We start from the raw sequence: 17,422 nt of genomic DNA on the forward strand, positions 1-17,422 counted from the left end.
CCATTTCCATTGACTTGAAAAGTGTAAATGTAAAGAGAGGTACAAACAAAAGAATGAGTCAACCGAGAACGTTTTCATATACTTCCCAACAGGCAGCTAAAGTTCTACCGGCAGGAACTAGTCACCTGCTCAAATTCTTGAGAAGATAGGCACTTAGTATCATAGAAAGTCATAAATCCACAAATACGTTGTGTTTGACATAGAGCCTAAATCCCAAGGCCCAGAAAGCCAGGAGCGCCCATTTTTGGGTGCGTGGGAGCCATGGGTAAATACTCTGCACCAGAATGGTGAGGTCTGAGGCTTCCCTCATATTGGGGCTTCGACCTCCTGTAATAGAGCCAACGAGGCGAGACAGCCCACCTCAACGCCGGAGACTGGAGAAAGATCGGGCCCTCAGGTAAGTGAGGATCAGGGGAGGTCGTGGTTCAGGGGGACCTGGTCTCACGGCGGGGCAAAGAGGGGGGGGGGTTAAGAGAGGACCATGAGGGAGGGGGAGGGAGAGGACTGTGAGGGGGGGAGGGGGGGTGGGGGGAGGGAGGGGGGGTGGGGGGAGGGAGGGGGACTGGGGGTCGAGAGAAGACCGTGGGGGTGGGGGGACCGGGCGTCGAGAGTTGTCTGTGGGGGAAGGGAGGGAGATTGGGGGTCGAGAGAGGACCGCGGGGGGAGGGAGGGAGGAAGAACAAGGGTCAGAGGACTGTGGTGGGGGGGGGGGGGGTAAGAGAGAGGACCGCTGGCAAGTTGGGGGAGGGGGGGGGCGGGAGAAATCAGCAGCAGCGGTGATTGGCTCAGGAGGGTCACTCCTGCTCCACCCGGCTCCACATTCAGATAAGCTACTTACCTCTTTTGTTGCCTGTGATCCCTAGGCCTGCTTTCCCTGAGTGTAGCCCACGATGTCTCAGGGCAAACCAGGAGAGGGCAAGCGTTAGGCCCTTCATTTGCATGTGCAAAAGGCCTAACACCTGTTTCAGATGGGGGTGAAGGAAGCCTCTGGTTTGTCCCAAACCAATATAGCAGGCAGCGAGTCCTGCCCTTCATTCTGGGGTCTTAGGTGTCTGTGCAGCGCCTGAAAAACCAGCGCCGAGCGATGTAATTTCTAGGCCTAAATGTTCCAGTGATGGTAACTGAGTAAAAGGTCTGTGCCACATATCATCCTGGCTCTGTTGTCCCCTTTCCTTGTGTCTAAAACCATGACGATATGTTTTTTTAAAACCACTATCGTAATCTAGCATCTATACAATATAACTCGTGTATAGTAATACATTTGCGTATCATGGGACATCATGCTGTCATATTATTATTGTGAAGGAAGCTGAAAATAACATTGGATTCTTCCTACCTACTCTTGTGAAAAATAATTGTCGTGTATCTATAACAGCACTCAAATTTTTGCAGTTTAGTCAATATAACCTTCCATTTGCACTGTATGCGGTTTCATGCAGCACTTGGCTTCAGCAGGCCAACTGTTTTCCTCTGAATCAGTAGAACACTGGAGATCTCACATTTTGCTGCAGCATATCAATGAGGCACGGATATGTATTCCAGCTCTGCATGGATGAGCACACTGTTCAATAGTGCTGGCTCACACAGTATCAGGGTGAGTTATCACTTCCCATGAAGGCACTCTTATCACCAGTGCCCAGAGAGGTGGCTGCGACTCACAGCCTTTCATTTTCAAGGCAGTTTGCTGAACATTCAGGCTTCAAAGATTCACACTTTCAAACTCTATAAGAGTTTGTGAACACTCAATTTGCCAAAACTGTTTACAGTGTAATTGGGCACCGTACCTGTGTCCATGAGATAGCGAAGGCGCTTCTCCACTACTGCCGCCCGTGTGTCAATTTGCTTCTGCTCATTCTCCAGTGCTGCCAATTCCCCGACAACATACTGACTGGTGTCTTTGAACCCTTTCTGTTGACAAGAAAAAAAATTACTACATTAAACAAAATATATAATACAATTATAAAAAGATATCATGTTTTCCTTAATTCAGTGCATACTGCAAAAAATATGTTGGCGTTTTCACGCGTTGCCTAAAAAACAGCCAACCATTATCTGAACTCCCAATATAAAAAAAAGTTCATGTGAGTATTAATGTTTCTTCAGATGACAAAACTCACGTTAAAACATGCTTTCCCATACATTAAATGTCTGCTGATACTGCCCATTGGATATAGTTTGCATTTTATGTACTGCAATGATCAATGTAACATTTTGGGAAAAAAGACCTCAGCTAAGATAATACATTTTCCATCCTTTCCCTGAATTCTTTAGCATCTGTCCATCAATAAGTTTCCTCCTTACTGTCCATCAAATATTTCTCACAAATCAATTTTACAGATGATCAGCCCATTTTCCCACTGTGCTGAACCTTCCCATTAATTAAGTGAAAAAAAATTATCATATATATTATATTAATGCAAACATCATTCAGCTGGTAATTCATGGCTGATCTGTATAATGGAAAGGTTGAACACCCATTAACCCATGCCAACAAAATGGGTTGTCTGGGAAATTCTAGCAGGTCTCCTGTGACTTTTCCTTCCAACTGAAGCTTGCAGTATCTACTTTTGTAATAATTAAAATCCTCCTGGTAGATCAATACTGGAATCTCTTTATGGGAAGTGCCCTGATGGAAATGTCTCAAGGATGCTGAGGCTGTGCAAGTCTGAAAAATTCATCTTTTATCTGACAATTATCACTACACTGCAGACTAATTCAGTGGTGCACCCCTTTCGCTTTGCATTGAAAATGTGCGAGATTGACATCTGAAAACCCAACATCTCATTTTTTACCAATAAAGACAGCATTTCCTTATATGACCAAGAAATAATCAGCAATCACTAAACCACAGAAAAATTAAACATACACTAAGTACTTCATCTTCTGATGGCTTCCTCTGAGTTGTTTCACATATTTCCGTTTTTCCCTCATTTCCTTTCTTTGCATCTTCTTGTATTGATCTCTGCCTTTTAATCTCTTTTTAAAAAAAGAGAAAGATATTCAGAAATTGGTTAAAATTATCAACTCCACCTTGAGCATAGGAAATGATTTATACAGAGAAGGTTAATTTCAGTCTTGTTAAAAAGCTTCTCTGACAGCTAATCAGAATTAAATGCTATAGAGCATTTTAACATTCTTATCTTAAGAGTTCCTCACCTGGTCTGCTTTCCACATACTGACTAAATGACTGAAGATGTGTTCTTCTCACGGCTGAATCTTTATTGAACACCACAGGACTCCGCAAACGTTCGGTAGCTTTACGCAATCGCTCAGCACGGTGATCTTCTATTTCATTCTGTCAGGAATTACCAATTAATTTTTTTCTATCATTATCCAACATTTGTTTAAATTTATATCCCATTTTAATAAAAAGTCTAATCTCTTATATATTTGCAAAGACGAGCTATGGAACAAAAAAAATCATCTTTTTCTCGCTCAAAGAATCTTTAAGCCATGATTTATATCTGCCCTATATTAAATACTAACATCTAAAGTAATTGCTTTGTTCCTTTATTCTAGCCTGCTACAATACTAAATAGGAAATTACCAACTTACCTGCTAGTTTCTCTCACTTCTCCGACAAGAGCTTGTTTCTAATATTGTGCCAATTGAAATAACCCATTATAACAGGCTAAAGGTTAAAGGGCACTGGGGAAGAGTGTGGACAAAGAAAGAAAAATCATTGACTTGCATTTTATTGTCCAGATCTTTTTGTGTCTGATTTATGAAAACTTTAAGAATAACCTAATTGTCAGCTTCCTTTTTCTAGACCTCCAATATTTATGCATCTGAATTCAGCATAGCGTTCTGTCAAAACAAAATGTTCCCAGAGGATCCAACAACTGTGGTGTGTGGAAACAGCAGATACCAGGGTACGATGTACCCAAAAATATTGCATTCTACTGCTAATCTTGTATTATTTCTAAGTGTTTTGAAAGTAAATAGAAAAAGGCTGAGATGCATGACTAATAGCTTAGCCTGCTGAATGTTGAAACTGGTTATCAAATGCTACCAAGGCTGTGCCCTTCCTCTGCATTAAGACAATCAGTAATGAGGGGGTCCTCTAATGGCCTATTCTCTTGCCTTAAGGAGGTATGGGATACAGAATCCTCAAGAGAAGGTAACAGTTTACCCTCTCCCACAATCACAGAATGCCTCATTTACAAATATCTAAACTGCATTACAAACGCATTGAATCTGCAGTCAATTGCTTCTTGTGAGCAGAACAGCTTTGGGACTATTTTTTTAAATTGTAAAAAAAAATTCCACCCTGACTGAAGCTCATAATCAAGTTATTAGAATGGCTTTTTCAAGTCTGGTTGGCATTACACAGAAGATGAATTTTGTTATAGTCATAAATAATGTAATAAAAAGATTGCACTCACACGCTTCTTTTTTATACAAATGTAAATGCATTATGTAGACCAGATTTTCTCAATTGTACAGTAGCCTGTGCAAAAGTATTACAACTCAGCAGATATAAAACAGTCAAATAGAATCTGGAATAATAGTGGTCGTAAATATATGTAGAAATATGAGCCAAAAAGGATAATATTTAAAGACTAATTACTGGCAAACTGGATTCTTTGATTTTCCCCTCTGAAAACTCAAATAGCAACAAAACATAAATACACAGAGGCTTTTCAAACTCACTTACAGCATTGTTAAATCTAATAAAATGTATTTCCTCCATAACATGTTACCAAGGCCTAGCATTTGTGAACAAATACAGATCATTCTAAGCCTAGTAAGGTGTAAAAATATCAGTGTGATTAGCTAGCAAATCCCATTTTGGGAAACCTTTTTATGGCAAGGGACTTCTGCCACTTTACAAATTTATTCCTCTAAGCTGGGTTAATTCAGTTAGCTTGCCAATCCATTGTGTTTTTCTCAAGCTAGCTTCATATCGCATTAAATCCACTGCAGAAAGCTAAATTGAATGAAAAATCAGACTTGATCTGAGCTCTTCTTTGTTTAAAGAAAACACCACAAGTCTGTTGCTGCTACCTCACTTTCATCGCTGACGTATAGGAGCTGACAGTGTAAGGGAAAGCAATGAAAGTCATTGTTTTTCAACTTCAAAGATCCTCCTGTGGAAGGAAATCCTTTCAGTCAGCATTGGCGGTCCCCAAAGATTTTGCAGGTGGGTGAAAAGTTATACAACCAAATTTGCTCCAAAGCCAGAAACATACTGTTAACAAATAATGCACTATGAAAATTCTTAAATTAGACTGATGCAATGGTTTGGCCATTTTACTCCATGCAGTTTTCATGTTAAGTATTGTGCAAAAATAAATTTACATAAATTGCGAAAACGGCATAAACTACAGGCAAACTTTAGAGAAGCTTGTGGTTTTCACTTTAGCCCAGGTATCAAACACTGATTTAAGCATTTCAAGAGACACAAAGTCAATCCTATTCTTTTATCATTTATATTTGTAAGTACCTAGAAATGTATGTTTCAATGGTGCATGGGTAGAAACATAAATCTAACTTCTCCTTATTGCCTTTCTGATTATATTATGTTGTGTTCATAATTCTGTATGTGACTGATACTAAACAGTTTGTCAGAATATTAGCAGCTGCCACATGTATCAATTGCAATACTCAACTTAGTATGAACAAGTCTGTCTATATGCAAACAGTTGTAAAACAAGTTCAAAAAAATAAATCCAGTAGTTGTAGCAATTCTAAGCTTATTGATTTTATTGCTACATCACAGCAATACTTTCACATTTTAAAGCATTTTGCTGGCTCTCACCTGCAGTCACCTTCAATGGGGAGAACAGGTAAGCTGCAGAATTCTCTACAGAAGTAAGATTGCTTGCTATGGTATTGAGACTGCTTGTGATAGTCATTGCCCTAGTCAGGACCCTACCCAGATTGGGACCCTGTGCACCTGCAAGTTATGTCACTTAACTGCATTGATTTTAAACTACAAATTCTACAATACCATTTTTCACATACACACTAAGTGGTTATACTTATCAGGAAAGACTGAACAGGCTGGGGCTCTAGTCTCTAGAATAGAGAAGGCTGAGGGGTGACCTGATAGAGGTCTTTAAGATTATGAAAGGGTTTGATAGGATGGATATAAAGAAAAGTTTCCACTTGTGGTGGAGACCAATACTAGGGGCCATAAATATAGACAGTCACGAATAAATCCAATAGGGAATTCAGGAGAAACTTCTTTACCCAGAGAGTGGTGAGAATGTGGAACTCGCTACCACAAGGAGTAGTTGAGGTAGATAAACACATGAGGGAGAAAGGAATAGAAGAGTATACTGATAGGGTGAGATGAAGCGGGGAGGGAGGAGGCTCCTGTGGAGCATAAACAGCGGCGTAGACCAGTTGGGCTGAATGGCCTTTTTCTGTGCTGTGCATTCTATGTAATTTTCACCTCCCCTAAAAGCACGGAGTCCTGCTGGGGTATGGTTCCATGTGCACCATCTGTTTCCATGCCCAACTGGCCATTCCTCACATGAGAAAGACATTGAATCTGGCTATTCCACCATAAGGGGTGATCAGAGCCAAACCCGATCCTGTCCACACATGCAAACATTCCAACAAGAGTCACTGAACAATGATCAGAAATGGCTGATGCTCTCCTCCCCAGGCAATGGACATTGAAGTCACTCTTACTGCTGCCCTGGTTGAGATCACACTTGGAATTGAACCTGGAACCTTCTGGGCTGGTTTGTTTATTACTTTCCTCACTGTGAGCCACCAGGGTAGTGTGCAGAGTTAAAAAAAAAAGCTTCCTTTTATAATGATGAAAAGTGGATCTCAATGAAGGCTGTACAGCACTGGGTGATATGAGATACCCATAGTTTAACCATTGCAAATTCAACAGTCAGAAACTCTGTATTTAGAGCATTTGGAATGAATGAAGCCCACCAAAAAAATGAGTTTAATTGATGCCGAATGGAGCAATGTGACAATACTGACTCTAGGCCAGTGCTATGACAACGCTATTTCATATGCAGCTGGCGTATTGTATTTCATCTGCTTCCAGGTTTGCCCTAGCATGCACAATAGTGCTTTCGGACAAAAAACTGAAGGTCCAAGTCACTTTTTCCAGGTGCACACACATCAATCTAGTTTCTGACGTGCTTCAGGGGTGAGTCAGATTTGTCCTGGAAGTGAGATTTCATTCATATTGTGTCAGCTTGAGCTGATATAATGTAGCTAACAAACTACGACAGTGAGTTCAGACCCTTGGTTTTGGAGGGTATGAATAGAAGCAGAACAGAGGTGGTGGTGCCAGATGCACCAGCTTGCTCATGTTAGATTAGCAATTTGTTACCAAATTTAGACTAAAACCATTTTTTAAAAAAGGAGAGTTGTGACAAAGGCTTCCACTAGAATTTTATGTATCTTTAAAACGTGAATTAAGTGTTATTATGTTAGTCACATAATTGCTATATAACTTCAATTCTGATTAGAAACAGTAAAGCTGGAGAATTGTACAGAACATTAGTTGATTCAACAACAACCACGTGCATTTATATATAGCGCGATATTTAACGTGATATATAGCACAATATTTAACATATAGAGCGCGATATTGAACGTTATATATAGCGCGATATTTAACGTGATATTGAACGTGATATATAACGTGATATTTAACGTGATATGTAGCGTGATATGTAGCGTGATATTTAACATGACATATAGCGTGATTTTTAATGTGATATATAGCGTGATTTTTAATGATATTTAATGTGATATATAGCATGATATTTAATGTGATATACTGCATGATATTTAATGTGATATACTGCATGATGTTTAATGTGATATACAGCGTGATGTTTAATGTGATATATAACGTGATGTTTAATGAGATATACTGCGTGATGTTTAATGTGATATACTGCGTGATGTTTAATGTGATATATAGCGTGATGTTTAATGTGATATACAGCGTGATGTTTAATGTGATATACAGCGTGATGTTTAATGTGATATATAGCGTGATGTTTAATGTGATATATAGCGTGATGTTTAATGTGATATACAGCGTGATGTTTAACGTGATATACAGCGTGATGTTTAATGTGATATAATGCGTGATGTTTAATGTGATATACAGCGTGATGTTTAATGTGATAGATTGCGTGATGTTTAACGTGATAGATTGCGTGATGTTTAATGTGATAGATTGCGTGATATTTAATGTGATATATAGCGTGATGTTTAATGTGATATACAGCGTGATGTTTAACGTGATATATTGCGTGATGTTTAATGTGATATAATGCGTGATGTTTAATGTGATATACAGCGTGATGTTTAATGTGATAGATTGCGTGATGTTTAATGTGATATATAGCGTGATGTTTAATGTGATATACAGCGTGATGTTTAACGTGATATATTGCGTGATGTTTAATGTGATATAATGCGTGATGTTTAATGTGATATACAGCGTGATGTTTAATGTGATAGATTGCGTGATATTTAATGTGATATATAGCGTGATGTTTAATGTGATATACAGCGTGATGTTTAATGTGATAGATTGCGTGATATTTAATGTGATATATAGCGTGATGTTTAATGTGATATACAGCGTGATGTTTAATGTGATATAATGCGTGATGTTTAATGTGATATATAGCGTGATGTTTAATGTGATATAATGCGTGATGTTTAATGTGATATACTGCGTGATGTTTAATGTGATATATAGCGTGATGTTTAATGTGATATAATGCGTGATGTTTAATGTGATATACAGCGTGATGTTTAATGTGATAGATTGCGTGATGTTTAATGTGATATATAGCGTGATGTTTAATGTGATATACAGCGTGATGTTTAATGTGATATACAGCGTGATGTTTAATGTGATATATTGTATGATGTTTAATGTGATATACAGCGTGATGTTTAATGTGATATATTGTATGATGTTTAATGTGATATACAGCGTGATATTTAATGTGATATACTGCGTGATGTTTAATGTGATATATAGTGTGATGTTTAATGTGATATACTGCATGATGTTTAATGTGATATATAGTGTGATGTTTAATGTGATATACAGCGTGATGTTTAATGTGATATACAGCGTGATGTTTAATGTGATATATAGTGTGATGTTTAATGTGATATACTGCGTGATGTTTAATGTGATAGATTGCGTGATGTTTAATGTGATATACAGCGTGATGTTTAATGTGATATACAGCGTGATGTTTAATGTGATATACAGCGTGATGTTTAATGTGATAGATTGCGTGATGTTTAATGTGATATACAGCGTGATGTTTAATGTGATATACAGCGTGATGTTTAATGTGATATACAGCGTGATGTTTAATGTGATAGATTGCGTGATGTTTAATGTGATATACAGCGTGATGTTTAATGTGATAGATTGCGTGATGTTTGATGTGATATACAGCGTGATGTTTAATGTGATATACAGCGTGATGTTTAATGTGATATACAGCGTGATGTTTAATGTGATAGATTGCGTGATGTTTGATGTGATATACAGCGTGATGTTTAATGTGATATACAGCGTGATGTTTAATGTGATATACAGCGTGATGTTTAATGTGATATACAGCGTGATGTTTAATGTGATATATAGCGTGATTTATAAGGAAGGGAACGAACACTGAGCCATGGAGGGGGAGATTAGGAGGTTGGGGTAGAAGTGGGTGATTTTGTAAAGGGGAAGAAAGTAGTCTGGTAATGGATAGAATGTGGAACTTGAAGCTCAGCTCAGGGTTGAACAGGACATGAGGTTTTGCACAGTGTGATTCAACTTCAGTGAGTGTGTGGACTGGGATGGAGTCAGTGGTAAGGGAGTGGTTTGTGGTGGAGGCTACAAACAATGGCTTTGGTTTCCCCATGTTCAGTTGGAGGAAGTTGTGGCTCATCCATGACTTGTGGTGAAGAGGTTGAGCTGGGTGTTATCAGTAAATGGAACACCCATAACACCCGTATGAAAGCTGACACTGCAGATAAGGAGGGACCTATGGATAGATCCTTGGGAGACTCCAAAGGCGACAATGCAGTTGGGGGTGGGAAGAGAAACCATGGCTGGCTGTGTTCAGACAGGCAGGAATGGAACCACTCAAGGACAGTCCCCATGGAGCTGCACAACAGAGAATGGTGATGGAATATGATGTGCTGCAGAAGAGATTGAGAAGGACAAGGAGCAATAACACACCTCAACTGCAGTCGTAGCAGATGTAATTTGTGACTTTGGCCAGGACAGTCTCAGTACTATGAGCAGAGCATAAGCTGGACTCGTGGGACTTGAACAGAGAGTTTTGGGACCGGTGAGCAACAAGTTGGGAAACACTCATATGTTTGAGGTTGTTACAGACAAAATGGAGGTTTTAGATAGGGTGGATGTTCGAGGGTCTGTTTTTTGGGGGGGGTGGGGGGGGGGGGGGGGAGATAATGATGGTGCTTTTGAAAGGGGGCAAGGTGATTGTGTGGTCAGGAGTTCAGAGGGGAAGGGATCAAAAGAGCAGGAAGTAGGCCTCATGGAAGAGATAAGTTTGGATACGGCTGGAGGTTTGGGTAAATGGGAACGAAACAGCAAAATGGCGGAGGGAGACTGGCAGAGGGGGAAAGTGAGGATGGTAAGGTAGCAGCAGAAGCAGCTGCATACATGGTCTCACTTTTGGAGAGAACGAGATCCACGAACCTTTCATACTTGAGGTGAGGGTGGAGGGTTAGGTGGAAGTGGCTTGAGGAAGCAGTTCTTCATGGAGAAGAGGAGCACTGGGTTGTCCTTACCCTCCAGGATAATCCTGGAGCAACATGAATGAACTAGTATTTATATAGCTCCTTTCATGACCTCAGGATGTCCCAAAGTGCTGTACAGCCAATGAAGTATTTTTGAAGTATAATCACTGTTGTAATGTAGGAAACTGCAGCAGCCAATTTACACACAGCAAGCTCCCACCAACAGTAATGAGGTAAACAGCCAGTTAACCTATTTTAGTGATGATGGTTGATGTTGGCCAATAGTGTCATGAGATTTTTTACATCCACCTGAGACGTCAGACGGGGCCTCAGTTTAACGTCTCATCTGAAAGACACACCTCCAACAGTGCAGACTCCCTCAGCACTACACTAAAGTGTCAACCTGCATTATGTGCTCAAGTCTCTCGAGTGGAGCCTGAACTCACAACCTTCTATCTCAGAGGCAAGACTGTTTGTTCGTTTTGAGGACAGCAAGGCATGGTAATGCTTGGTGTGGTCAAGCCAGCTCCGGTAATGAATGACTAGACCAGAGTACGCCAAATATATTCAAATTTACAGCCCTCTGACATGCGGGAGCAAAATGAGAACTTTACTGGGAGAATGACAGGAGTGGGAGACATTGAGTGATTTGGTGGGAATGAGAGCACCAAAAGTGAGGGAGTAGTTCAAGTAGCTCAGCAGCAGCAGAGCTGTTGTGACAGGTGGAGGGCCAGAGGAGAGAACTGGGTGTTTGAGAATGAATTAGTGAGGGACCAGGGGGAGAAGAGTTTTTTCTGGATGGTGAGGGTAATAGGCTTGGGGGATATGGGTGGTTATGGAAATGAAGAAGTGTTGGGGCTTGAGAAGGCAGTACATGACAAGGGTTTTGAGTGAGAGGGTAAGAACAAAGGTGAGTTGCTTTAAGGATGAGATGGTGCCAGGAGAATTAGGGGGAGAAGTGAAAGGGGAGAATTGGTGGTAAGGGCTATGGCACCGCTGCGGTGGTTTGAGCAGGGTAAGTGACGGAAAGTATGGTAGGTTGGGGAGGCTTCAGTGAGGGCAAGGAATCATGACTTATAAGCCATGTTTCTGTCAGCACAATGATGGTAATGGCCACGTTCACAAAGAAGCAAACATTCTAGTAGGCGACACGGAGCAGGCAATGGCTGACCATCTGCCAGCATAGTCAGGGGGAGGTCCAAAGGAGAAGCAAGTGGTATGGAGAAGAAATGAGAGAAGTTAACCTCCAAGAAGTCAACCGGGACAGTTAATTACTGGAGCTGACAATGAGACAGTTGGGGTTGCTGCTCTGGGAGAGCCAGTGATAGAGAATACAAGGAAAGTGCGGGCTCAGCCAAGAAGAACTGAAACTGATATGGCAGCAGGAGAGAACGTAGGTTGAAGAAACTGGGAAAAACAATTCGTCAAACAATCTACGAAAAAGACAGAAGAATATTTTGGTTCTGAAATACCAGTGCAGTTATCAAAAAGATCAATTTCCCTCTTGCTCCTTCTACTCTGCCCAAACAATCTGCTTCGACTACAACCTAAGAATAATCCCTACTGCATCAGTGTGACACTTTCCCATTTCCCACACCTGTTACCCTGTGACCTCTTTGAGAATGCCAATTAGTATAGGTTAGAGTAATTTAGTGCAGATTAGGGTAATTTAATGTAGACTGGGGTAGTTTTGTATTATGGGCCCATTAGGAACTTGACTGAGTTTGCCTAAAGTCATTTCATGAAGGACCCTTACAGTCAGGAGACAGCAGACAAAGACAACCATCATCCCATCCAAAATTTCAGCAGTGAAAGGCCAACGCCAAACCGAGTTTGCCACCCAGTCCCCTTCATAATGTGATAAGTCCAGACTTTGATTGCAGGTTGTTGTTGATCATTGACAATTGACATAATGTGCAACATAACCAGACCAGTTATTCTGAGCTGCCAAATAATGTCAGAAGTGTGTTCATTTTTCAAATTTCAATGAAACCAGTCCCATAGGTACATCAAAATGTAGTTGTTTTAACCAACCTTGAGTTCTTCTTGTTCCACACTGTCAGCTGAGACTTTCTGGACAGCAGTAGATAGTGAATTTGCCACCTGTGGTTGAGCCTCTAGGAGTTTCTTAAGCTTCAAGTCAACCAATTTGCTATTTTGACTTCCTAAATTAACAGGTGAGAAGCAAATTGGGATGTTAAATTCTTTAAAGAAAAAAATGCACAGATTTAAAAAAAAATTAGCTGCAACTTAACATTTAATTCTGGCAACAGAGACAAAAATCTGCTAATTTTAAGCAACAGGAATGGAAAATACCAATCACATGCATCAAGCCGTGCAGGGCAGTTTGGAGGCTGAAACACTGTCGTTCGTTGGCTTACCACCGATGGGAAAGAGGAAAATAACCCGTACAATATCACTTTTAGCAAGATGGCAGAAGCAGCGGCCGCTTCTGGAAGGGATCCCAGATTTTCCTGTGCATCCAAGGAGATGCTGCTGGCAAATCAAGTGGGATTGTCTGATGGGCAGTGGGGGCAGGAGACCCCATAAGTGAGTGGATGGTGCAGGCTGACTGGAGGGAGTTGGAAGAGGTGATCAGTTCAAAATCTAGGCTGACATTCCAGTGCAGGACTGAGGAAGTGTTGCACTGTAGGAGGGGCAGTACCGAGGGAGTGTCGTCTTTCGGACGAGATGTTAAACCGAGGCCCCGTCTGCCCTCTTTCAGGTGGACGTGAAAGATTCCATGGCATAATTTCAAAGAAGAGCAGGGGAGTTTTCCCCGGTGGCCTGACCAATATTTATCCCTCCAACACCTAAAACAGATTATCTGGTCATTATCACATTGCTGTTTGCAGGATCTTACTGTGCGGAAATTGGCTGCTGTGTTTCCTACATTTGACTACACTTCAAAAGTACTTAATTGGCTATAAAGTACTTTGGGACGTCCTGAGGTCATGAAATGCGCTATGGAATTGCAAGTCTTTCTCCACCACACAGTGCAGGAAGAGGTTCAATAATCGCACAAGAGTAGCCAAGCTAAGTCAAAGCTCTGGTACCAATACACATCTTCGACCACTCAGACAGCTTCACTCACCACGTTACCAACCATACTCCTTCTCTCTCAGCCCTCATGGGAACTTACTTCTGCAAAGGGCAACTTCTCAGAATACTCAAAACCACTCTCAAATCACTTTGACTGGTACAAGGGCTTCTGCTAGTCTTCAAGGACAGTTCTTTTAAAGGAACAAAGCACCATCACCTCTCAGCATGGCATGCCTGACCTCATATGAACAAAGTCTCCAGCACATGTACAGGCCTGAAACATTAGTCTCGATTTTAACCCCCCGGTGGGCAGGAGAGGGACCGGAGGGGGTGGGATTAGAGGTATAAATATTGGGACTGAGCATCCCGTCTCCTTTCCCGTCCGTTTAAATTTTGAAATCCTAAATCAGGCCATCGATGAGGATCCTGTAAAAGGGGCCTAATGAACATTCAAAAGTCCCAACGGCGCCGCGACTGAAACTTATCTGCTCATCAGCAAAGGCTATGGGCCCCGACAACATCCCGGCTGTAGTGCTGAAAACTTGTGCTCCAGAACTAGCTGCGCCTCTCGCCAAGTTGTTCCAGTACAGCTACAACACTGGCATCTACCCAACAATGTGGAAAATTGCCCAGGTATGTCCTGTCCACAAAAAGCAGGACAAATCCAATCCGGCCAATTACCGCCCCATCAGTCTACTCTCAATCATGAGCAAAGTGATGGAAGGTGTCATCGACAGTGCTATCAAGTGGCACTTACTCACCAATAACCTGCTCACCGATGCTCAGTTTGGGTTCCGCCAGGACCACTCGGCTCCAGACCTCATTACAGCCTTGGTCCAAACATGGACAAAAGAGCTGAATTCCAGAGGTGAGGTGAGAGTGACTGCCCTTGAGATCAAGGCAGCATTTGACGGAGTGTGGCACCAAGGAGCCCTAGTAAAATTGAAGTCTATGGGAATCAGGGGGAAAACTCTCCAGTGGCTGGAGTCATACCTAGCACAAAGGAAGATGGTAGTGGTTGTTGGAGGCCAATCATCTCAGCCCCAGGGCATTGCTGCAGGAGTTCCTCAGGGCAGTGTCCTAGGCCCAACCATCTTCAGCTGCTTCATCAATGACCTTCCCTCCATCATAAGGTCAGAAATGGGGATGTTCGCTGATGATTGCACAGTGTTCAGTTCCATTCGCAACCCCTCAAATAATGAAGCAGTCCGTGCCCGCATGCAGCAAGACCAGGACAATTTCCAGGCTTGGGATGATAAGTGGCAAGTAACATTCGTGCCAGACAAGTGCCAGGCAATGATCATCTCCAACAAGAGAGAGTCTAACCACCTCCCCTTGACATTCAACGGCATTACCATCGCCGAATCCCCCACCATCAACATCCTGGGGGTCACCATTGACCAGAAACTTAACTGGACCAGCCATATAAATACTGTGGCTACGAGAGCAGGTCAGAGGCTGGGTATTCTGCGGTGAGTGACTCACCTCCTGACTCCTCAAAGCCTTTCCACCATCGACAAGGCACAAGTCAGGATGAGTGCAGCTCCAACAACACTCAAGAAGCTCGACACCATCCAGGACAAAGCAGCCCGCTAGATTGGCACCCCATCCACCACCCTAAACATTCACTCCCTTCACCACCGGCGCACAGTGGCTGCAGTGTGTACCATCCGCAGCAACTCGCCAAGGCGTCTTCGACAGCACCTCCAAAACCCGCGACCTCTACCACCTAGAAGGACAAGAGCAGCAGATACATGGGAACAACACCACCTGCACGTTCCCCTCCAAATCACACACCATCTCGACTTGGAAATATATCGCCGTTCCTTCATCGTCGCTGGGTCAAAATCCTGGAACTCCCTTCCTAACAGCACTGTGGGAGAACCTTCACCACACGGACTGCAGCGGTTCAAGAAGGCGGCTCACCACCACCTTCTCAAGGTCAAGTGTAAACAATTTTACAACACCAAGTTATAGTCCAACAATTTTATTTTTAATCCCACAAGCTTTCGGAGGCTTCCCCCTTCCTCAGGTGGTGTGGAAATGACATTTTCGAATCCTTCGCATTTTAAAATCACAGAACAATGCCTGGTGATTACTGCCCGTTGCCAAGGCAATCACAGTGAGCAGACAGAAAGGTGTCACCTAAAAAGGCCACCGAATATACAAACCCCCCAAAAAAAAGAGAGAGAGATAAGGAAGACAGTCAATGACCTGTTATATTAAAAACAGATAACATTTGTTCGCTGGTGGGGTTACGTGTAGTGTGACATGAACCCAAGATCCCGGTTGAGGCCGTCCTCATGGGTGCGGAACTTGGCTATCAATTTCTGCTCGACGATTTTGCGTTGTCGTGTGTCTCGAAGGTCGCCTTGGAGTATGCTCACCCGAAGGTCGGTGGCTGAATGTCCATGACTGCTGAAGTGTTCCCAATTGTAAACAATTTTACAACACCAAGTTATAGTCCAGCAATTTTATTTTAAATTCACAAGCTTTCGGAGACTTCCTCCTTCCTCAGGTAAATGTTCCCCGACAGGGAGAGAACCCTCCTGTTTGGCGATTGTTGCGCGGTGTCCGTTCATCCGTTGTCGCAGCGTCTGCATGGTCTCGCCAATGTACCATGCTCTGGGGCATCCTTTCCTGCAACGTATGAGGTAGACAACGTTGGCCGAGTCACAGGAGTATGAACCGTGCACCTGGTGGGTGGTGTCCTCTCGTGTGATGGTGGTATCTGTGTCGATGATCTGGCATGTCTTGCAGAGGTTACCGTGGCAGGGTTGTGTGGTGTCGTGGACGCTGTTCTCCTGAAGGCTGGGTAATTTGCTGCGAACGATGGTTTGTTTGAGGTTGGGTGGCTGTTTAAAGGCGAGTAGTGGAGGTGTGGGGATGGCCATAGCGAGGTGTTCGTCATCATTGATGACATGTTGAAGGCTGCGGAGAACATGGCGTAGTTTCTCCGCTCCGGGGAAGTACTGGACGACGAAGGGTACTCTGTTGGTTGTGTCCCGTGTTAGTCTTCTGAGGAGGTCTACGCAATTTTTCGCTGTGGCCCGTCGGAACTGTCGATCGATGAGTCGAGCATCATATCCCGTTCTTACTAGGGTGTCTTTCAGCGGCTGTAGGTGTCCATCGCGTTCCTCCTCGTCTGAGCAGACCCTGTGTATTCGCAGGGCCTGTCCATAGGGGATGGCCTCTTTGACGTGGTTAGGGTGGAAGCTGGAAAAGTGGAGCATCCTGAGGTTGTCCGTGGGCTTGCGGTAGAGTGAGGTGCTGAGGTGCCCGTCTTTGATGGAGATTCGTGTGTCCAAGAAAGAAACTGATTCTGAGGAGTAGTCCATGGTGAGCTTGATGGTGGGATGGAACTTGTTGATGTTATCGTGTAGTCTCTTTAGTGATTCCTCACCGTGGGTCCATAGAAAGAAAATGTCGTAGATGTATCTGGTGTATAGTGTTGGTTGGAGGTCCTGTGCAGTGAAGAAGTCCTGCTCGAACTTGTGCATGAAAATGTTGGCGTATTGGGGTGCGAATTTGGTCCCCATGGCTGTTCCGTGTGTTTGGGTAAAGAACTGGTTATCGAAGGTGAAGACATTGTGATCCAGGATGAAGCGGATGAGTTGTAGGATGGCGTCTGGAGATTGGCTGTTGTTGGTGTTGAGTA

At 42.7% G+C, this 17,422-nt stretch overlaps 1 protein-coding gene across 3 annotated transcripts in view; it reads right to left on the reverse strand.

Moving 5' to 3' along the window:
- Window positions 1-17,422, reverse strand: part of ehbp1 (EH domain binding protein 1) — a 377,463-nt gene that overhangs the window by 54,920 nt on the left and 305,121 nt on the right. For all 3 annotated transcript variants that reach the window (XM_067989531.1, XM_067989529.1, XM_067989530.1), the window contains 4 exons: window positions 12,757-12,887; window positions 3,157-3,295; window positions 2,867-2,976; window positions 1,785-1,908 (listed from right to left, as the gene is read on the reverse strand). In XM_067989531.1, coding sequence (XP_067845632.1) covers window positions 1,785-1,908; window positions 2,867-2,976; window positions 3,157-3,295; window positions 12,757-12,887 — 504 coding nt within the window. The remainder of the gene's footprint in view (window positions 1-1,784; window positions 1,909-2,866; window positions 2,977-3,156; window positions 3,296-12,756; window positions 12,888-17,422) is intronic.

This window comes from Heptranchias perlo, chromosome 8 (genome assembly GCF_035084215.1).
Source record: "Heptranchias perlo isolate sHepPer1 chromosome 8, sHepPer1.hap1, whole genome shotgun sequence".
NCBI classification, from domain to species: Eukaryota; Metazoa; Chordata; class Chondrichthyes; order Hexanchiformes; family Hexanchidae; genus Heptranchias; species Heptranchias perlo.